Genomic DNA, 23,025 nt, shown 5'->3' with positions numbered 1-23,025 from the left:
TAAATAACTACAAAAATTGTGTTATAATGAGTGCTGCATTGTCATTCAGATTCCTTGTTTTCATACGGACAATACCATTTCCGGTATACGCTTTCACAAGGTCGGCATTCATTAATTAGTTACATATTCTACAGATCTAAAGAAGCGAATATATTTTATTAAAGTCTCTTTTTGCCAATATCTTGCACAAAATGGATGTTTTCAATGGAGATGGAGCTTTCACCGGCTGCCACCGGTGTGAGACTCATGCAAAGCATGGGGAAGCCTATTTAACAAGAATATAGGGGAAGGGTATCCAATTACCCACGAAGTGCAGCGGGTGCGAAAAATGTTTTGTTTTTTAAATTTAGTGTATTTTTATTGCTCTATCCAATTAGGTCCAGTAAAAATACATAGGTTCTGCAAAAAGCTGCGGACCCATAGGCATTTTTATAATGTCCTTACCCAGGGCTGTTTCTAGCCAATTTGGCTCCCAGTGCGAGATTTAAAAATGCCCCCCCCCCCCCCCCCTCTTGGCATTAAGAAAATGCACTGCGCCCAACCATAGATATAAAAAAATATATTTTTTAAATGGGGTGTGGCCTCACTAAAATAGGCGTGGTCTTGCTAAAATGGGTGTGGAATCGCCTGAAAAGACTACCTTACACCCCAGTTTTTGATCCTGCACCAACAGATCCCGGCCACCACAGGGGGAAAAAAAAAATTCCACCATATTAAGCCCCACAGAGTAATGCCCCCTGCACCATATAATGCCACAAACTGCAATGCCCTTGATACATTAGGACTACAGAAAAGCTTCTGGTTGCATGGAGACACATGCTGGGGGGATGCATGGAGACACATACTGTCCGGGTTCATGGTGACTCACTCTGGCCTCGGGGGGGAAGGGTACATGGCTGATTATAGACACCCTGCAGCCAGGGAGGGATCACATACATGCACACACGCGCAGGCAGCAGCGGGCAGCTGCAGCATTATAATCCATCTCATCTGAACTCCGCCCCGTCCCCTTGTTGTCGGTGTACACGGGTTCCGCTCCGCCTGCACCAGTTCATAGTTGCTTGGCTGCAGTTCTCTTCTTCATACCCCCCTTCCCCGCCGCTGCTGTTGCTGCTGCGATGCACTCCCCATCGGTGGCACATGTGGACGAATGCATACTATGTACTATGCCCCTATGCGTTCCAGGTGCCCTAGGTATTTGCTAGGGACGGCTCTGCCCCCTCCTCCCCGTTATTACTACTCCGCTCGGGGGCTGAGTTTCGTGTAATGACGCGTTTGCGCCATGACTGCACGATGCAAATGCATCATTATGTGCAACTCTGCCCCCCGAGCGGAGTAGTAATAATGGGGAGGAGGGGGAGCGCCAGGAGCCATGCCTCGTCTGCCGCAAGAAGTGGTTCTGTGCTTACCCCTCAGGAGTCCCGCGGCTATTTCAGAGTGATTTGCACATGCACACTGTAGATGTCCCCAGGAACAAGGTGCGGGTGCCATGTTTCCGGAGACCTGCACATGCGCAGTACAGAGTCTACTTGCAACGGAGGCTGCACGTGGGTCCCCTCCTCTCTTAAAACGCCCCTGCACGGACCTATATATTTTTGGGGCACTTATCGCGGGTGTAGGGGGTGCACAAAGTATAATCCCCCATAAGTGGCAGCATCGAGGGGAGGAGCGTGTCGCATCAGGGCTAATTAAATAGTCCCCGCGGTGAATTACCACTGCTAATTGGATACCCCCTATGGCTGTATAAGAACTGCCACATAAATTCCCAGTATGGCAATGAATAAACATGCTGTATTTCCATTTTTTTTATTTTATTTTTTTCATTTGTCATCTTTCAGCTTCACTGTGCAGGGGGAACCAGCTGGCCTAACGAAGCATGCTCACGTCCCACAAGGCTTGGCGATGCAGAGCTTCATCTTTTCTGCTTCATGCCAGTATCGCTGAGACTAATACAATTTATTAATTTCATTTATTACTCGTAGGACTCCCCATATGAAAATATGACAACTGTTGGGCCCAAATTTGGGCAGAGTGGCAGGCTGTCCATTTTTTTTATTTTTTTTTGGCTTGGTTTTATTATAAATATCTGCCAACACGGCAAATATGTCATTATGCCATGCTATGGTGCCAGTGGCGGAACTAGAGTGCGATGGGCCCAGGTGCAAAAATATGCTTTGTGCCCCCCCCAATAGAAAGAAAAACCACCAAGGGGGAGGGGTCCTGAGGATTCTGCTGTTACTATGTTTGTATAGTAACAGTAGAAACTTGAGTAGATGCTGCCATATTTGCACACTGATAGAAAATCAAATATCCAATATAGATTAGGCTTCATTGCAACAGTGTCTGTTTTTAGAACATCTCTCCATATACTACACCCACCCACTGATATACCTCTTGCTCATCCATAAATTCTATATATAGTACCTCTTACCCACTACTACTTAGATATACCAATAGTGGTGAAAGTAGATAAATTGCTCCGAAGGCAAAAAATGGGCATGGACACATGCCACAATGGGAGTGGCCACTAAAAATGGGGGCACATTAACATGACACGACACCCATTTCTCGTCACTCTGGGAACATTTCTTTCCATTCCAAATGCACCTTATCTATATTATGGTTTCTCACAATGAGGAACTTCTGAAGAAATGTATTCTCCCTGGTCAGACGGTGTCTTCAGTCGGTATTCACTATTCATGTTGTAAATCACATGATCAGAACGATGCCTGTCTGTGTAGGAATATAACCAAAGTCCTCGTCCTACAACAGAGGTCCAACCTGACTCGTGCCTCCTGTTTTCACCTTCTACCCCCTGCCTCTCTCAGCCACACCATCACTCCCCCCGCGTCTCTCAGCCACACCATCTCCCCCCGTGTCTCTCAGCCACACCATCCCCCCCACATCTCTCAGCCACACCATCTCCCCCCACGTCTCTCAGCCACACCATCTCCCCTCGTGTCTCTCCGCCACATTGCCATCTACCCCCTGCTACTCTCAGCCACACCGCCATCTACCCCCTGCTACTCTCAGCCACACAGTCATCTCCCACCTACGTCTCTCAGCCACACCGTCATCTCCCGCCTACGTCTCTCACCCACTCCGTCATATCTCCCTGCTACTCTCAGCCACACCATCTCCCCCCCGCGTCTCTCAGCCACACCATCTCCCCCCCCACGTATCTCAGCCACACCATCTCCCCCCCCACGTATCTCAGCCACACCATCTCCCCCCCACGTCTCTCAGCCACACCATCTCCCCCACGTCTCTCAGCCACACCATCTCCCCCACGTCTCTCAGCCACACCATCTCCCCCACGTCTCTCAGCCACACCATCTCCCCCGCGTCTCTCAGCCACACCATCTCCCCCGCGTCTCTCAGCCACACCGCCATCTACCCCCTGCTACTCTCAGCCACACCGCCATCTACCCCCTGCTACTCTCAGCCACACCGCCATCTACCCCTGCTACTCTCAGCCACACCGCCATCTACCCCTGCTACTCTCAGCCACACCGCCATCTACCCCCTGCTACTCTCAGCTACACCGTCATCTCCCGCCTACGTCTCTCACCCACTCTGTCATCTCCCCCTACGTCTCTCAGCCTCACGTTATCTCCCCTCTGCTACTGCCAGCCTGCCCCCTTTAAATCTGTCTTTCAGCCTGCCCCCTTTTAATGGTCTCTCATCCTGTCCCCCCATTCAGTTTTTCTCTGCCAACCCTTGTGTCCCTCATCAGCCTCTCATCTCTGCGTCCCTCATCAGCCTCCCATCCTCTGCCACCCTCATCAGCCTCCCACCCTCTGCAGCCTCCCACCAGTACACCCCCTCTGTGTCCCTCATCACTACCCTCATCAGCCTCCTACCCTCTCAGCCTCTGCCACCCTCATCAGCCTTCCATCTCTGCCACCATCATCAGCCTCCCATCTCTGCCTCTCTTACCACTCCACCCCCTCTGTGTCCCTCATCTCCCTCTGTGTCCCTCATCTGTATTTACAACAGTGTGCGCCCCGCACTCCTCCTCCGATTTCCCAGTACTGTCCTGCCCCCCCCCCCCCCCCCTCATGTGTGGCCAGTAATACGCTCCCTTCATCACTGTGCCCCCCCCATCTGGATAATGAACTTACCTTTTGCTCTGTCTGGGCAGCATGGCTCGCATCCACTCTCAGCTTCCAGCAGTACGGGTCTCCTCTCCAGTGACAACACGGCGGCAAGCATTAGGCAGCAGCGCTGTAATGTAATTACATCACGTCCGCGCAACATTGCTCAAGGCCCTGTGAGCCGCGCTGGATAAAGCGGATGGGAATCAGGGGAGCCGGGCTGGGTACATGTCAGCGCTGAGGGAGGAGGGGGAAGCGGGGAGGAGGGCCTTCCTCCCCTTCTTCCAGCCGGACCACCTGCTCCTTCATGTTTATTCCCAGAGTCCGCCGGCAGCTAATTTATAGCTTATAATACTGCCAGCTGTGGGCCCATTCATTGTGGTGGGCCCCACTGCACTGCATCGCTTGCACTGCTGGTAGTTCCGCCACTGTATAGTGCCTCCATTTCATGCTGTGTCACATTACAGTGCCCCAGTTGATGTTATGCTACACTAAAGTGCCTCAACTTCATATTATATAAAATTATAATGCCCCCCAGTTCATTTTATATCACATTACAATGAGCAGGTCAAGGGGCATACCTAGACATATTGCAGGCCCCAAGCAAAAAAGCCCCCTATGTACCTCCCCACGGTATACATGTGACTTTGACAGGGAAGGTTCTAGGTCCATAGCAGTTGCATTCCCTGCACCTATGGTTGCTACGCTCTTGTGCAGCACAGTGATGATATCATCCACCATGGAAGAAACACGAAAGAGAAGAATATGGAGGATGTGTGCTACAAAAAAATGTCCGGTGCTACATGTATAACTGTGTGATGAATTCAGTGGTGGAACTTTTGAGTGGGTGGCCCAGGTGAAAAAATATAATTTGGGCCCCCCCTCCTCCACCCCCAACTGAAGTTCATAAATTGCCAAATGGCAGTGGGTGATAGAGGCAGAGGGTGACAGCGTAAGGCAAGAAGAAGCAGTGGGTGACGGGTACAAGCAGAATGCCCTGTGTACTGGCTATCATTGGTCAGAGGGTGACATCCTGCTTGAGGATCAGAAAGGACGCAGAGCCTCAGGAGGGCATCAAAGAGGCAGCGGTGCAGGGATAGCAGCAGGGTGATAGCGGACATGGGGCAGTGTCAGCGGGACACACAGCAGGGCTTAAACCAGGGCTCTGATCATGGGTACAGAATGGGGAGGGGAACCCAAAGCTGCAGGGCGAACTCCGGTGATAGACTGCTGCAAATGCTGCTGGAGGCTTTCATGTCACTGTAGCTGTGTCCAAAGTTCTTATGTGGCAGTTCTCACTGCAGTGTACTGTATGTATTTTGCATATACCAGGCTATTCTCACTCACATTCTCAAGGAATGGGGGAGCTTCTTTATATTCTATACTACGGGGAGGAGTGAGGCACATTATACTCTATACCATGGGTCCTCAACCTGTGGCCCTCCAGCTGCTGTGGAACTACACATCCCAGCATGCTCTGCCACAGTTTTGCTATTAAGGCATGCTAAAACGGAGGCAGGGCATGCTGGGATGTGTAGTTCCACAGCAGCTGGAAGGCCGCAAGTTGAATACCCAATGCTCTATACTATAGGATAGGGGAGACACCTATTCTATACTATAAGGAGGTACATAACCTTCTATACTATGCGGACCACGAAAAGGCACAATTGGGTGTGAGTGGGCGGCTAATAATGTTTGCCTAGGTGGGTGTATTTATCAGCCCTGATAGGTGTCAGGACTCCTCAGTGGGTGCTACTCTGCTCTCTGCACTGGGCCATTCATCGGCAGGGGATAATCTTATTGCTGGCCTCAGTTATCAGAGACCCCTGTGCAATGCACGTGATGCACCAATAGTAGTTCCGCCTCTAGAGGAATTACAGGTGATTTGTGCCCAAGGAAGTGTACTTATTTACTGGAGATGTGTGTTGTATTGCAGTGCATGTGTGCTTCATTACAGGGGTCTGGGCCTCAGTATGCGTGCTGCATTGGAGGGGATGTGTAATGACTTGCAGGAACCTAACAGTGGTGGGCTGCTCAGGACTCGGAAATTCCCCTTTGGGACAATTTTTTTTCTTTCTCTGAGGCCGTGAAAGCTTTGTGTCAGTCTCCTCACTGGTCATGGACTCACGGCCCTCGATCGGAGCACCTTCCCTTTGTGAAGTAAATTTGTGCCATGATTCATATGGTAATGGGTTGGAACCAATATGGTGCAGTTCTCTGATAATTGCTTCCCTTAGGCCCATCCCCATAGACCTGCAATTCATTATGCCAACTGTCCGGCCACATCCCCATCAGCAACCTGTTACTGTTTCTGCCCTTTGGTCGATAGCAAGTGTATGTGTGTATGTGTGTGCACTTTGGGGTACATGCTTATGAGACTGAGCAGTACACGCCCTCTGCAGTGCCACATTATTTGATACTGCTTTCACAACATCCCTGTAAAGTAGGCAAGTGTGACTTAATGTGGGTAGTGACATTGTTTACCTTTATCGCGAAGTGTGTATGCCGCCGATGACGAGCGATGCGCACCCTGCGGTTCATTAACGACCCTCGCTGTCGGCCGTGCATGCAGCTCAATTTGGACTGCCATCCAAAAACTGCATGCCCAGCCACAGGTGTGATGTCACTGAGCGATATGGTCGTCCTATCGCTCAGTGTGTATGCACTGCCGCTGACCGCCCCAGCCCACGAGGGGAAACACTAGGCGATATCGCTCATAGAGCACATCGCCTAGTGTGTACCCACCTTTACACCATAATATTTGAAACACAAACATATAAATAAACATTTCTCAAGCGGTCAGGTTGCTAAAGGCCCGTACACACTGGCCGATATATCGGCCGTTCTCTTGAACGGCTGATATATCGCGGGTCGTCGGCCAGTGTGTACGGCCGATACGTCTGTGAACTCCGTACACATGCTGCGCTGCCGGCGGTGATTGACAGCTGAGCTGGGCGGGCATGTGTACACGCCCGCCCAGTTCATGACGTCCGTCCCCGACGGATCGGGCAGTGTGTATGCACAGCACACTGCCCGATCCGTCCATAGATATATCTGCAGATCAATTGATCTGCAGATATATCTTTCTAGTGTGTATCCACCTTTAAGGCCCGTACACACTGGTCGATATATCGTCCGTTCTCCTGAACGGCCGATATATCGCGGGACCGTCGGCCAGTGTGTACGGCCAATACGTCTGTGAACTCCGTCGTTCACAGACGTATCGCGTCGGCCGCGCAGCACAGCCGACGGCCAATATATCTACCGATATATTGGCGCGTCGCTGTGTGTGTACGGGGCGGTCGGCCGACCGCCCGTACACATGCTGCGGCGGCCGGCGGTGATTGACAGGTGAACTAGGCGGGCGTGTGTACACGCCCGCCCAGTTCATGACGTCCGTCCCCGACGGATCGAGCAGTGTGTATGCTGTACACACTGCCCGATCCGTCCATAGATATATCTGCAGATCAATTGATCTGCAAATATATCTGTTAGTGTGTACCCACCTTTAGACTGAAGTATATGTTACATAAAATGTACTCTCTGAACTTCCCTGCAACTAACCAAACACTGAATCTACGCAATTCTGAATGCGAACATACATGGAACAGGAGTCTACAGTCCTGTCAGTATAACCTTGGAAATGACATTCTGAACATTATGCAGACTTTTTCCTGTCATTCACAGCGGTTAACAATGACTATTAAATGTACATACAGTATGCCCCCTTAGAATCTGAATATTTTCCGCTGAATATTCATGAAACTCTGAGTAATGTAACAAATATCTTTTGTGAATACGATCATGCATTCTGCCCAGGAGGCTCCTAGAATTGTGTTGCTCTTATACTACTGTTTTCTGACGCACATACTGTACGTTTCTCCCTTTTGGCTTCTGAACATCCTGTTAATTCGGTGTGTACTCCTGCTGTTTTGAATTGTATCAGCTGATGATCTCTATTTTATTATTACAGTGTCAGCGAGAAAACAGCCATGGCTCAGTCCTCGGATGCAAGTGTTGTTGGAGTTCCAGATCCCGAGGACAACACTCCAAACATGATTGTCTACAGAAAAGTAAGACCACCCTACTCTCATTTCGTATTCTGAAGATGGTTAAAAAGTTACAGTAGCTGTTTAAAGGGAAAAAAAAGACATTGTCATATACCCATGTAACTGCTAAAGTGAGTGTGTGGGATGAATATTTAATTATCAGCATACAAAATATCCTCTCACTGGGTTGGGTACAAAATGCCAGCGGTCAGGATCCAGCATGTGGAATTCCAACGGTCACCGTGCCGTTAGATCCTGATGAGTTTTCTAACCCTACCCTACCCCTCCCACAGCTTCCCTACACCAAGGTATTACGTGATGCTTCCCTACACTATGGTATTATGTGAATCTTCTCCTATACAAAGCAAGGAGAAAGCAATTTATCATGGACAGCTGTGATACCCAGTTAAGATGCAACTGTTTAATATTAGTGTTACCATTGCACATGCAGGAGCTAATGTGCCTGCTCATACATGCTCTCTTTGACAACTATCTGGCCTGACAAGAGGCAAGACTGCTCTACCACTGCGGCCAGTGACGCCGGGGAGCCGAGCCTCACTCAACTGTCCTAGAAATTTTATTTTGCTGAATTTCGGTAAAGAATATTTTCTGTTGCGGTGAGGCACCGTACAAAATAGACCCCTAACAGCTCTAGGCTGGAGTCTCATTCGTCTTGGTCTAAGCCACAAAATAACTACCACTGCTGTATGAAGAGTAAAGCATACCTTTGCTGTAAGGCCTGTACTGTGCATTTCTCTGACGTCCTAGTGGATGCTGGGAACTCCGTAAGGACCATGGGGAATAGCGGACTCCGAAGGAGGCTGGGCACTCTAGAAAGATTTCAGACTACCTGGTGTGCACTGGCTCCTCCCACTATGACCCTCCTCCAAGCCTCAGTTAGAATTCGTGCCCGGCCGAGGTTGGATGCACACTAGGGGCTCTCCTGAGCTCTTAGAAAGAATAGACTTAGGTTTTTTATTTTCAGTGAGACCTGCTGTCAACAGGCTCACTGCAGCGAGGGACTAAGGGGAGAAGAAGCGAACTCGCCTGCTTGCAGCCGGATTGGGCTTCTTAGGCTACTGGACACCATTAGCTCCAGAGGGATCGACCGCAGGCCCAGTCCTTGGTGTTCGGTCCCGGAGCCGCGCCGCCGTCCCCCTTACAGAGCCAGAAGCAAGAAGATGGTCCGGAAAATCGGCGGCATGAAGACTCTGTCTTCACCAAGGTAGCGCACAGCACTGCAGCTGTGCGCCATTGCTCCTCACACACACTTCACACTCCGGTCACTGAGGGTGCAGGGCGCTGGGGGGGGGCGCCCTGAGGCAGCAATAATAACACCTTGGCTGGCTAAAATACCTCAATATATAACCCCAGAGGCTATATATGAGGTAAATACCCCTGCCAGAATTCCATAAAAAGCGGGAGAATAGGCCGCGAAAAAGGGAGCCTATCTCCTCAGCACACTGGCGCCATTTTTCCCTCACAGCTCGGCTGGAAGGAAGCTCCCTGGCTCTTCCCTGCAATATACAGTAACAGTAAGAGGGAAAAGAGAGGGGGGGCATTAAATTTGGCAGTATATATACATATATTATATGAAAAGCAGCTATTAGGGACATAACTCAGTTAGTCCCTGTATATATATAGCGCTCTGGTGTGTGCTGGCATACTCTCACTCTGTCCCCCCAAAGGGCTTTTTGTGGGTCCTGTCCTCTGTTGAGCATTCCCTGTGTGTGTGGGGTGTGTCGGTACGGCTGTGTCGACATGTTTGATGAGGATAATGAGGTGGAGGCGGAGCAGATGCATTTTGAAGGGACGTCACCCCCTGCGGGGCAGACACCCGAGTGGATGAACTTATGGAAAGAAATGAGTGCACGTATAGATTCTTTACATAAGAAATTTGACGACATGCCAAATGTGGGACAGCCGGGATCTCAGCTCGTGCCTGTCCAGGTGCCTCAGGGGTCGTCAGGGGCTCTAAAACGCCCGTTACCTCAGTTTGCAGACCCGGATGTCGACACGGATACTGATAACAGTGTCGACGACGAGGAGTCAAACCTAATGTCTGTCAGGGCCATTCACTGCATGATTGAGACAATGAAAGAGGTGTTAAACATTTCTGATTTACATCCAGGTACCACAAAAAAAGGGCATTATGTTTGGGGAGAAAAAACTACCCGTAGTTTTTCCCCCATCAGATGAACTAAATGAAGTGTGTGAAGAAGCGTGGCTTTTCCCTGATAAAAAATGTGTAATTCCTAAGAAGGTACTAATGGCGTTCCCTTTCCCGCCAGAGGATAGGTCACGTTGGGAAACACCACCTAGGGTGGATAAAGCGCTCACACGTTTGTCAAAAAAGGTGGCACTACCCTCTCAGGATACGGCCGCCCTTAAGGAGCCTGCTGATAGAAAGCAGGAGGCAATCCTGAAGTCTGTATACACACACTCAGGCATTATACTTAGACCAGCTATTGCGTCAGCTTGGATGTGCAGTGCTGCCGCTGCATGGTCAGAAAAACTGTCAGAAAATATTGACACACTAGACAGAGACACTATTCTGCTAACGATTGACCATATAAAAGATTCAGTCTTATATATGAGAGATGCACAGAGGGAAATTTGCCGGCTGGCATCTAAAGTAAGTGCATTGTCTATCTCTGCTAGGAGATGCTTATGGACTCGTCAGTGGACGGGAGATGCAGATTCCAAGAGGCACATGGAAGTTTTGCCTTATAAAGGGGAGGAATTATTTGGGGATGGTCTCTCCGACCTAGTTTCCACAGCAACGTCTGGGAAGTCAGCATTTTTACCCCATGTTCCCTCACAGCCTAAGAAGGCGCCATTTTATCAGGTTCAGTCCTTTCGGACCCAGAAAAGCAAGCGTGGAAAAGGAGGGTCTTTTCTGTCTAGAGGCAGAGGTAGGGGAAAAAGGCTGCAACAGACAGCAGGTTCCCAGGAACAAAAGTCCTCCCCCGCTTCCTCTTCCAAGTCCGCCGCATGACGGTGGGGCTCCACAGGTGGAGCCAGGTACGGTGGGGGCCGCCTCAGAAATTTCAGCGATCAGTGGGCTCGCTCACAGGTGGATCCCTGGATCCTTCAAGTAGTATCTCAGGGATACATGCTGGAATTCGAGGCGGCTCCACCCCACCGGTTCCTAAAATCTGCCTTGCCGATTGCTCCCTCAGACAGGGAGGCGGTGCTAGCGGCAATTCACAAGCTGTATTCCCAGCAGGTGATAATCAAGGTACCCCTACTTCAACAAGGCCGGGGTTACTATTCCACACTATTTGTGGTACCGAAGCCGGACGGTTCGGTGCGACCCATTTTAAATTTGAAATCCTTGAACATGTACATAAAAAAATTCAAGTTCAAGATGGAATCGCTCAGGGCGGTTATTGCAAGCCTGGACGAGGGGGATTACATGGTTTCCCTGGACATCAAGGATGCTTACCTGCATGTCCCCATTTACCATCCTCACCAGGAGTACCTCAGATTTGTGGTACAGGATTGCCATTACCAATTCCAGACGCTGCCGTTTGGACTCTCCACGGCACCAAGGGTATTTACCAAGGTTATGGCGGAAATGATGATACTCCTTCGAAGAAAGGGAGTTTTAATTATCCCGTACTTGGACGATCTCCTAATAAAGGTACGGTCCAAAGAACAGTTGTTGGTGGGAGTAGCACTATCTCAGGAAGTGCTGAACCAGCACGGCTGGATTCTGAATATCCCAAAGTCACAGCTGGTCCCGACGATACGTCTACTGTTCCTGGGGATGATTCTGGACACAGTCCAGAAAAAAAGTGTTTCTCCCGGAGGAGAAAGCCAGGGAGTTGTCTTCTCTAGTCAGAGACCTCCTGAAACCAAAACAGGTATCGGTGCATCACTGCACGCGGGTCTTGGGAAAGATGGTAGCTTCTTACGAAGCAATTCCATTCGGCAGGTTCCATGCCAGAATCTTTCAGTGGGACCTGTTGGACAAGTGGTTCGGATCGCATCTTCAGATGCATCGCTTGATAACCCTGTCTGCAAGAACCAGGGTGTCTCTTCTGTGGTGGCTGCAGAGTGCTCATCTTCTGGAGGGTCGCAGATTCGGCATTCAGGACTGGGTCCTGGTGACCACGGATGCCAGCCTGCGAGGCTGGGGGGCAGTCACAAAGGGAAGAAACTTCCAAGGACTATGGACAAGTCAGGAGACTTCCCTTCACATAAATATTCTGGAACTAAGGGCCATCTACAATGCCCTAAGTCAAGCAAAATCCCTGCTCCTACACCAGCCGGTGCTGATCCAGTCAGACAACATCACGGCAGTCGCCCATGTGAATCGACAGGGCGGCACAAGAAGCAGGATGGCAATGACAGAAGCCACAAGAATTCTCCGATGGGCGGAAAATCATGTACTAGCACTGTCAGCAGTGTTCATTCCGGGAGTGAACAACTGGGAAGCAGACTTCCTCAGCAGACACGACCTCCACCCGGGAGAGTGGGGACTTCATCCAGAAGTCTTCCAAATGATTGTACATCAGTGGGGTCGTCCACAGGTGGACATGATGGCGTCCCGCCTAAACAAAAAACTAGAGAGGTATTGCGCCAGGTCAAGAGACCCTCAAGCGATAGCTGTGGACGCTCTGGTGACACCGTGGGTGTACCAGTCAGTTTATGTGTTCCCTCCGCTGCCTCTCATACCAAAGGTATTGAGAATAATAAGAAAGCGAGGAGTAAACACAATTCTCGTGGTTCCGGATTGGCCAAGAAAGGCCCCAACTGAGGAATTTCAACTAGGTCGATTTCTGCATTTCCTGCAAGCAGGAGTGAATATGGGCCTAAAACTGGGTTCCATTAAGGTACAGATCTCGGCTCTATCGATTTTCTTTCAGAAAGAACTAGCTTCAGTACCTGAAGTTCAGACATTTGTAAAGGGAGTGCTGCATATTCAGCCCCCATATGTGCCTCCTGTGGCACCTTGGGATCTCAACGTGGTGTTGAGTTTCTTAAAATCACATTGGTTTGAACCACTAAAAACCGTGGATCTGAAATATCTCACGTGGAAGGTGGTCATGTTATTGGCCTTGGCTTCTGCCAGGCGAGTATCAGAATTGGCGGCTTTGTCTTATAAAAGCCCTTATCTGATTTTCCATATGGATAGGGCAGAATTGAGGACTCGTCCCCAGTTTCTCCCTAAGGTGGTGTCAGCGTTTCATTTGAACCAGCCTATTGTGGTGCCTGCGGCCACTAGGGACTTGGAGGACTCCAAGTTGTTAGACGTGGTCAGGGCCCTGAAAATATGTTTCCAGGACGGCTGGAGTCAGAAAATCTGACTCGCTGTTTATCCTATATGCACCCAACAAGCTGGGTGCTCCTGCTTCTAAGCAGACTATTGCTCGTTGGATTTGTAGTACAATTCAACTTGCACATTCTGTGGCAGGCCTGCCACAGCCAAAATCTGTCAATGCCCATTCCACAAGGAAGGTGGGCTCATCTTGGGCGGCTGCCCGAGGGGTCTCGGCTTTACAACTTTGCCGAGCTGCTACTTGGTCAGGGGCAAACACGTTTGCAAAATTCTATAAATTTGATACCCTGGCTGAGGAGGACCTGGAGTTCTCTCATTCGGTGTTGCAGAGTCATCCGCACTCTCCCGCCCGTTTGGGAGCTTTGGTATAATCCCCATGGTCCTTACGGAGTTCCCAGCATCCACTAGGACGTCAGAGAAAATAAGAATTTACTCACCGGTAATTCTATTTCTCGTAGTCCGTAGTGGATGCTGGGCGCCCATCCCAAGTGCGGTTTATCTGCAATACTTGTACATAGTTATTGTTAACTAAATCGGGTTATTGTTGAGCCATCTGTTGAGAGGCTCAGTTGTTTCATACTGTTAACTGGGTTTCATATCACGAGTTGTACGGTGTGATTGGTGTGGCTGGTATGAGTCTTACCCGGGATTCAAAATCCTTCCTTATTGTGTACGCTCGTCCGGGCACAGTATCCTAACTGAGGCTTGGAGGAGGGTCATAGTGGGAGGAGCCAGTGCACACCAGGTAGTCTGAAATCTTTCTAGAGTGCCCAGCCTCCTTCGGTGCCCGCTATTCCCCATGGTCCTTATGGAGTTCCCAGCATCCACTACGGACTACGAGAAATAGAATTACCGGTGAGTAAATTCTTATTTTTTATGGTGTCTATTCACTGTACACTGACTAGAGAGAAAAAAGCTAAGGCTGATATCCTATTAGGTACGATACGTTACCGCAGCGCAAGGATTCCGGCGGGGCTATCCTATCGGGGATTCTGCTTCGCGTGCCTCCGGCCACCGGAGATCCGTTATTGGACCCGAACACATGGGTCCGCGATGTTATCACGGATCCCATGTGTTATCGGCAGTTTCGGGCTGGGATGTGAAGGGCCCACCGGGAAATGCAGAGGGAGTGGCCCATGTGTAGGGGTGTGGCCAGCTGCCACATAAGTTTAGCTATCCATTACAGTGCATGGTCTGGGCCCCTTGATGATTATAAATAGTAAATACTACTAGTGCATGCAATGTATCAGATTAGTAACAGCAATGCACTATAGAAAATAAACCTTAGTCCTGTGCAGTATAAGGTAACATATTATAATGTATAATTGATGCGGAGTCTGAAACCTGATCCCTGGAGGAGGAGGTGGGCCCCCTGGTGATTTCCTCTGTACCCCTGTGGCCAGTCCAACACTGGTTATCGGCCAATAACTGGTGAGTTACTGCATGGTGAAAACAGGATGTTATAGGTTAGCCTGATAGCGTTATTGGGCAAAAAAGTCAGTTATTACCATACGGTAGCTCCCCGCACCTAATGGGATATCGGCACGAGTCTTTGAAAGGATAGTATCGGATGGGTGCCCCGGAAGTGTTATGTAGCCTAGCATCCCAGTAGAATTTATAATATTCCTTTATTAACAAATGTAGTAAATGCGGGATGCCGGACGATCTCTGACTTTTTTTTATTTATTTTTTATAGAGCTGCAAGCATTTAGAATGCAAATCATGCATTGAAAATTGTTTTTTTTTTTAATTATTATTATTTTCTTTGTTATTTGCTTTCTTGTATTTTTGGAGGGCCTTTATTTCAACCCTCCAAACTTTTTTGCAATGGGGTCTGTGTTCATTAAATAGTAACGTGTGGAAGCCATATACTGTATCAGTGTTAAAATGTGCATGAACTTTAGTGCAATGCTTCTGACAGTCTTCATTTGAGGACATGTTCATGATGATTTCCTTGTGACTTGCGAATCACTTGCATTTGGTTTCCTGTGTGTCTCAGATACTACAATGTATGTGTCACTGGTAACTGAATTTTGCCTGAACACTGATGTGTACATTATTGCATATAGGGGGTCATTCCGAGTTGTTCGGTCGTTATTTTTTTCTCGCAATGGAGCGATTAGTCGCTAATGCGCATGCGCAATGTCCGCAGTGCGACTGCGCCAAGTAAATTTGCTATGCAGTTAGGATTTTTACTCACGGCATTACGAGGTTTTTTCTTCGGTCTGGTGATCGTAATGTGATTGACAGGAAGTGGGTGTTTCTGGGCGGAAACTGGCCGTTTTATGGGTGTGTGCGAAAAAACGCTACCGTTTCTGGGAAAAACGCGGGAGTGGCTGGAGAAACGGAGGAGTGTCTGGGCGAACGCTGGGTGTGTTTGTGACGTCAAACCAGGAACGAAACTGACTGAACTGATCGCAGATGCTGAGTAAGTCTGGAGCTACTCAGAAACTGCTAAGAAGTGTCTATTCGCAATTCTGCTAATCTTTCGTTCACAATTTTGATAAGCTAAGATTCACACCCAGTAGGCGGCGGCTTAGCGCGTGCAAAGCTGCTAAAAGCAGCTTGCGAGCGAACAACTCGGAATGACCCCCATAATTGTATGCGGCATCTTAATACTTTAACCAAGTGACTTGAAGCTATCAATGTTTTCCCTTGTTACTAGGATGTGTCTGAATATTCAAAACCTTTTCACTGTCAAACTGAAGAGTTGGGTTGTGTAATAAATCTTTACATTTCCTGTAGTTTTGACAGTTTACATTTTAAATGTCATCATGTACAGTACACAGTACATAGATTCTCTCAGTGAAGTGCCTTGTAGTGTGTCTTTATTTACACATTTTTGTCTCATTGAAATATAATTATTTTCATACTGCTTTAATTTTCTACATTTAGGGGGGTATCCAATTAGCCGTGATGGTCATTATCGCGGTATCCTACTACAGGCCGTAAAACAGACCTATGATCGCACGCTAATACATGGGATCTGGGAGAAGTCTCCGATCCCATGTGTTATCGCTGCTCCGGTAGCCCGCTTATCGCGGATTTATGCTTTGGGTGCCTGAGTGCTGACATCGGGGGAAGGAGCGCGCAGCATCAGGGTTAATAGGATAGCGCCTGGCAATACAATTACCCATGGTCATTGGCCGCGGGTAATTGGATACCCCCTTAATAAAATACAATTGGATACCCCCTTAAAGAAAAACCTATTAATAGGTGGAGACACTAGCTGTTTTCTTCTGTACAGGAAGGACCCAATCCAGTGGTTTAAATTGTACATCCAAAAAGTTAGTGAACCTGGTTTTGCCGTGTAAATGATTGCTACTCTACTTTTAAAAAATGGGCAGATTTGCACAAAACCTATGGAAACACGGAGGCTATTACATTTAGCCACGTATGTCCAATAAGATATCTGCTTCACTCTGACTCAGTGCTTTGCTGTTTGTTTACTGTTTTAAGAAATTGATTTTGATGTGGAGCTTTTCTTTCTATATTCACACTTGAGCAGAAGATCATGCTTTTCAGCTTGAACTTTTTGTCCTGTATTAGCAGGTGATAAGACATGACCATGCTATTTTCTGTGGTTTGGCCTCTTATCGCATATGCACCAAGCCCCGATAGATGCAATAGATTTCGGGGATTTGATGCGGTGGGCACCTTTTTAGGTGGCATTGACCCGAGTTTGCCCCTGCATGCATTCACAGATCGGACTTACTGCAAGAGCCGTCCTTTGGGATTTTCTTTAAGCATACAGCGTTAATAAATGCTGTTATGCTTGTGAAGAGTGGCGGGATGCATTGCAAGCAAAGTGAGATGCTTGATGCATTCCAACCTCAGAGAGCTATTGGGGGTGGGGGGTGGTAGCCTTTGGGTTTTCTTGCCTGAGGCTATTCAATTCCAGACCCTTTGCACCCGAACCCCTTATTAACACCCGTTAAATGAACACGTTAACACACAATCCATGAAAAGTTCACAGACTCAGTTGCTGCAACCATGTTAACAAATGTAAACACTGTAGTTATCAGGGATTTATTTTTGCATCTGTGCAGACATGCAAAAATTACCCAATAAGTGCATTGCTGCGGGCTGACTTTGAATTGTTGGAATGCTGAGACAGGCGGAGCAGAGGGGTCATGGCGGTGGGCGACCAAAAGACATTAAAGAGGTTAAGTGTGGTGGCTGGGGAGATTCTTGTGTGGGCTGGGGCCGGAGTCTGCAGGGATCCATTCACGTTGTTTGAGATATTAAATATATTAGTGTGCACTATTTTAGTGAGCTGGAGCCAGAGAGATACTTGTTTGGGCTGGGGCTGGAGAGACACTTTTGGAGGCTGGACAGAAACAAGGGCTGATGAGGCTGTGTGGGATGGGGAGCACAACACAATGGGGAAAGGGGAGCACAGCACTGCAAGCCTATGCCCTTCCATGAGACCACACTACTGGCTAGTGGGTGACTCCTGCCTGCTCTGCCCCTACTATCACACACACACAGCCACCACTGTCTTCAGGGGAATTGCTGCTGGAGTAGAGAGCCACTGCCTGTCAGCGGTACCACCATGGGCCATCTCTGCCCAGAAGGAATCTGGAGGTGGACAGCCCGCACACACAGTCAGCCCTTTGTGCAGCAGGCTTCTTTACTTTGTGGCTCCGTCAGTCAGTCCCCTCCTGCCAGCAGCTCCGTTCCCTCACAGAAGTGTCCTCCCAGCACCGGAGTCCTGCTCTCTGACTGCACCTCAGACTGCCCCCAATGGTCTGAGTGTACCAGCTTTTTTTTTTTTCTTATACAGTTATGCTCATAAGTTTACATGCCCTAGCAGGATTTGTGATTTTCTGGCTATTTGTCAGAGAATATGAATGACAACTCAAGCTTTTCTTACACTCATGGTTAGTGGTTGGGTGAAGCCATTTATTGTCAAACAACTGTGTTTGCTCTTTTTAAATCATAATGACAACAGAAACTACCCAAATTACCCTGATCAAAAGTTTATATACCCTGGAGATTTTGGCCTGATAACATGCACACAAGTTGACACAAACTGGTTTGAATAGCTACTAAAGGTAACCATAATCACTTGTGATCTGTTTTCTTGTAATCAGTGTGTGTGTATAAAAAGCAAATGAGTTTCTGGATTCCTGAAAGACCCTTGCATCTTTCATCCGGTGCTGCATTGACGTGTCTGGATTCTGAGTCATGGGGAAAGCAAAAGAATTGTCAAAGGATCTGCTGGAAAAGGTAATTGAACTGTATAAAACAGGAAAGGGATATAAAAAGATATCCAAGCAATTGAGAATGCCAATCAGCAGTGTTCAAACTCTAATTAAGAAGTGGAAAATGAGGGATTCTGTGGAAACCAAATCACGGTCAGGTAGACCAACAAAAATTTCAGCCACAACTGCCAGGAAAATTGTTCGGGATGCAAAGAAAAATCCACAAATAACTTCAGCTGAAATACAGGACTCTCTGAACAAAAGTGGTGTGGTTGTTTCAAGATGCACAATAAGGTGGCATTTGAAGAAAAATGGGCTGCATGGTCGAGTCGCCAGAAGAAAGCCATTACTACGCAAATGCCACAAAGCATCCCGCTTACAATACTCCAAACAGCACAGAGACAAGCCTCAAAACTTCTGGAACAAAGTCATTTGGAGTAATGAGACCAAAATTTAACTTTTTGGCCACAACCACAAACGTTACATTTGGAGAGTAGTCAACAAGGCCTATGATGAAAGGTACACCATTCCTACTGTGAAACACGGAGGTGGATCGCTGATGTTTTGGGGATGTGTGAGCTACAAAGGCACTGGAAACTAGTGATGAGCGGGTTCGGTTTTACTCGGTTTTACTCGGTTTTACTCGGTTCTCAAAACGGCATCTTATTGGCTCACGGATGTCACGTGTTTTGGATAGCCAATAAGATGCCGTTTTGAGAACCGAGTAAAACCGAACCTCGCTCATCACTACTGGAAACTTGGTCAAAATTGATGGCAAGATGAATGCAGCATGTTATCAGAAAATACTGGAGGAAAATTTGCACTCATCAGCCCGGAAGCTGCGCATGGGACGTACTTGGACGTTCCAACATGACAATGATCCAAAACACAAGGCCAAGTTGACCTGTCATTGGCTACAGCAGAATAAAGTGAAGGTTCTGGAGTGGCCATCTCAGTCTCCTGACCTCACTTTCATTGAGCCACTCTGGGGAGATCTCAAACGTGCAGTTCATGCAAGACAGCCCAAGAATTTACAGGAACTGTACTCTTTTTGCCAAGAAGAATGGGCAGCTTTACCATCTGAGAAAATAAAGAGCCTCATCCACAACTACCACAAAAGATTTCAAGCTGTCACTGATGTTAAAGGGGGCAATACACGGTATTAAGAACTGGGGTATGTAAACTTCTGATCAGGGTCATTTGGGTAGTTTCTGTTGTCATTATGATTAAAAAAAAATAAACACCGGTGTTTCACAATAAATGGTTTAACCTAACCACTAACCATGAGTGAAAGAAAAGTTTGTGAGTTATCATTCATATTCTCTTTTCACTTGTTCTGCTTCTCACAAATGTTCTTCTGTGTAATCCAAACACCTCAACTTCGATTCGTCTGTCCATGACACTTTTTTCTTTCCAATCTTCCTCTGTCCAATGTCTGTTCTTTTGCCCATATTAATCTTTTCCTTTTTATTGGCCAGTCTCAGATATGGCTTTGTCTTTGCCACTCTGCCTAGAAGGCCAGCATCCCGGAGTCGCCTCTTCACTGTAGACGTTGACACTGGTGTTGTGCGGGTACCATTTAATGAAGCTGCCAGCTGAGCGCCTGTGAGGCGTCCATTTCTCAAACTAGAGACTCTAATGCACTTGTCTTCTTGCTCAGTTGTGCATCGGGGCCTGCCACTTCTCTCTCTACACTGGTTAGAGCTTGTTTGTGCTGTTCTCTGAAGGGAGTAGTACACACCATTGCAGGAAATGTTCAGTTTCTTGGCAATTTCTTGCATGGAATAGCTATCATTTCTAAGAACAAGAATAGACTGTCGATTTTCACATGAAAGTTCTGTTTTTCTTGCCATTTTGAGAGTATAATCGAACCCACAAATGTGATTCTCCAGATACTCAACTAACTCAAAGGAAGTCCAGTTTTATAGCTTCTCTAACGAGCAAACCCATTTTCAGCTGTGCTAACATAATTGCACAAGGGTTTTCAAGGGTTTCCTAATCATCCATTAGTCTTCTATCGCGATTAGTAAACACAATGTACCATTAGAACACTGGGGTGATGGTTGCTGGAAAGTGGCATCTATACACCTATGTAGATATTCCATTAAAAACCAGACGTTTGCAGCTAGTATAGTCCTTTACCACATTAACAGTGTATAGCATATGTTTCTGATTAATTTAATGTTATCTTAATTGAAGAACACAGTGCTTTTCTTTAATTAAAAAAAAAAAAAAAAAATTTCTAGGTGGGCCCAAACTTTTGAACGGTAGTGTATATGAGGCCAATGACTGAGAAGGCACTGGCTAGTATTAGAGCCAGATTTACACACATACATTACATATATGATTTGGTTGTGAGAGTTATACATACATTATGTTCTTGTATTATTCTAATCATTTTTCTAGTTAAAGTTCTGGAGTATAGTGGAGTATGACAGGTGAGGCTCGGCCTCTCGTGACTGCACACTGCTAGTACACTGTATGTGAACTAAGATGCAAAATTGAGGAAAAGTGCACTCTCTGGGAATTGCACCGTGCATATTGCACCCAGGGCCGGCTCCAGGCCTACTAGCACCCTGAGCGAAAACATGTAAAAGCGCCCCCCCCCCCCCCCCCCATTATGCGCGCGCCGAAAGCACGCACGCTCCAGGAAAAGTGGGCGTGGCCTCTTAGAAAGTGGGCGTGGCCTCATAACTTCATATTATTAGACTATAAATAAATATGTTTTCACACCCCCTCTATGCACACAATTAGCAGCCTTACACATAACAGCCACAGTAGTGTTCCTTACACACAATGTCTCCAGTATAGTGTCAGATACACATAATGTCTCCAGTATAGTGCAAGCTACACATAATGTCTCCAGTATAGTGCCAGATACACAATGTGCAGTGCCAGATAGATATGATATGCCCCCCAGCAGTGCCAGCTACACACAATATGCCCCCCAGCAGTGCCAGCTACACGATAGTGTTCACTTTTTATGGCAGGGAGGGCACATTTTTAAGTTAGGAGGGTAAAATGATGTACATACTGTAATGCTTGGTGCTCATCTACCTACATGGTAAAGCAAAAATTTAGGGGCGTTGCTTCGTGGGGAAGGAGCGTGGCCACATAATAGTGGCAATTCGCATTACACCAAACAGTAGTGCAGTTAATACACACTGCACCAGGTAGAACCTCCTAGACACTTTGCGCCAGGCAGAGCACGTTAGGCACTTTGCGCCAGGCAGAGCACGTTAGACACTTTGCGCCAGGCAGAGCACGTTAGACACTTTGCGCCAGGCAGAGCACGTTAGACACTTTGCGCCAGGCAGAGCACGTTAGACACATTGCCTAGTGGGAACACTACATGACATGCTCCCCAGCTGTGCCAGCTACACATGACATGCCCCCCAGCAATGCCAGATACATAAATGGCCACACAGTGCCAGATATGTAGATACAGAAATGCCCCCACAGTGCCAGATAAATGCCCCCACAGTGCCAGGTAAATGCCCCCACAGTGCCAGGTAAATGCCCCCACAGTGCCAGGTAAATGCCCCCACAGTGCCAGGTAAATGCCCCCACAGTGCCAGGTAAATGCCCCCACAGTGCCAGGTAAATGCCCCCACAGTGCCAGGTAAATGCCCCCAGTGCCACAGTGCCAGATAAATGCCCCCACAGTGCCAGATAAATGCCCCCACAGTGCCAGATAAATGCCCCCACAGTGCCAGATAAATGCCCCCACAGTGCCAGATAAATGCCCCCAGTGCCACAGTGCCAGATAAATGTCCCCACAGTGCCAGGTAAATGCCCCCACAGTGCCAGATAAATGCCCCCAGTGCCACAGTGCCAGATAAATGTCCCCACAGTGCCAGATAAATGTCCCCACGGTGCCAGATAAATGCCCCCAGTGCCAGATAAATGCCCCCAGTGCCACAGTGCCAGATAAATGCCCCTACAGTGCCACAGTGCCAGATAAATGCCCCTACAGTGCCAGATAAATGCCCCTACGGTGCCAGGTAAATGCCCCCACGGTGCCAGGTAAATGCCCCCACGGTGCCAGGTAAATGCCCCCACAGTGCCAGGTAAATGCCCCCAGTGACACAGTGCCAGGTAAATGTCCCCACAGTGCCAGATAAATGCCCCCAGTGCCAGATAAATGCCCCCAGTGCCACAGTGCCAGATAAATGCCCCCACAGTGCCAGGTAAATGCCCCCACAGTGCCAGATAAATGCCCCCAGTGCCACAGTGCCAGGTAAATGCCCCCACAGTGCCAGGTAAATGCCCCCACAGTGCCAGATAAATGCCCCCAGTGCCAGATAAATGCCCACAGTGCCAGGTAAATCCCCCCACAGTGCCAGGTAAATGCCCCCACAGTGCCAGATAAATGCCCCCAGTGC

At 48.1% G+C, this 23,025-nt stretch overlaps 1 protein-coding gene and 1 long non-coding RNA gene across 4 annotated transcripts in view; one reads left to right on the top strand and one right to left on the bottom strand.

Moving 5' to 3' along the window:
* RGS6 (regulator of G protein signaling 6) overlaps positions 1–23,025 on the top strand; it is an 802,086-nt gene that overhangs the window by 109,912 nt on the left and 669,149 nt on the right. For all 3 annotated transcript variants that reach the window (XM_063947693.1, XM_063947695.1, XM_063947694.1), the window contains exon 2: positions 8,071–8,170. In XM_063947693.1, coding sequence (XP_063803763.1) covers positions 8,090–8,170 — 81 coding nt within the window. In that variant the 5' untranslated portion in view covers positions 8,071–8,089. The remainder of the gene's footprint in view (positions 1–8,070; positions 8,171–23,025) is intronic.
* Positions 1–23,025, bottom strand: part of LOC134980734 (uncharacterized) — a 352,652-nt gene that overhangs the window by 170,691 nt on the left and 158,936 nt on the right. The gene's annotated exons all lie outside the window — the stretch shown is intronic.

Source organism: Pseudophryne corroboree, chromosome 12 (genome assembly GCF_028390025.1).
Source record: "Pseudophryne corroboree isolate aPseCor3 chromosome 12, aPseCor3.hap2, whole genome shotgun sequence".
Lineage (NCBI taxonomy): Eukaryota > Metazoa > Chordata > Amphibia > Anura > Myobatrachidae > Pseudophryne > Pseudophryne corroboree.
Note: the sequence above shows the minus strand (reverse complement) of the source record. Positions and strands in the feature narration are given on the sequence as shown.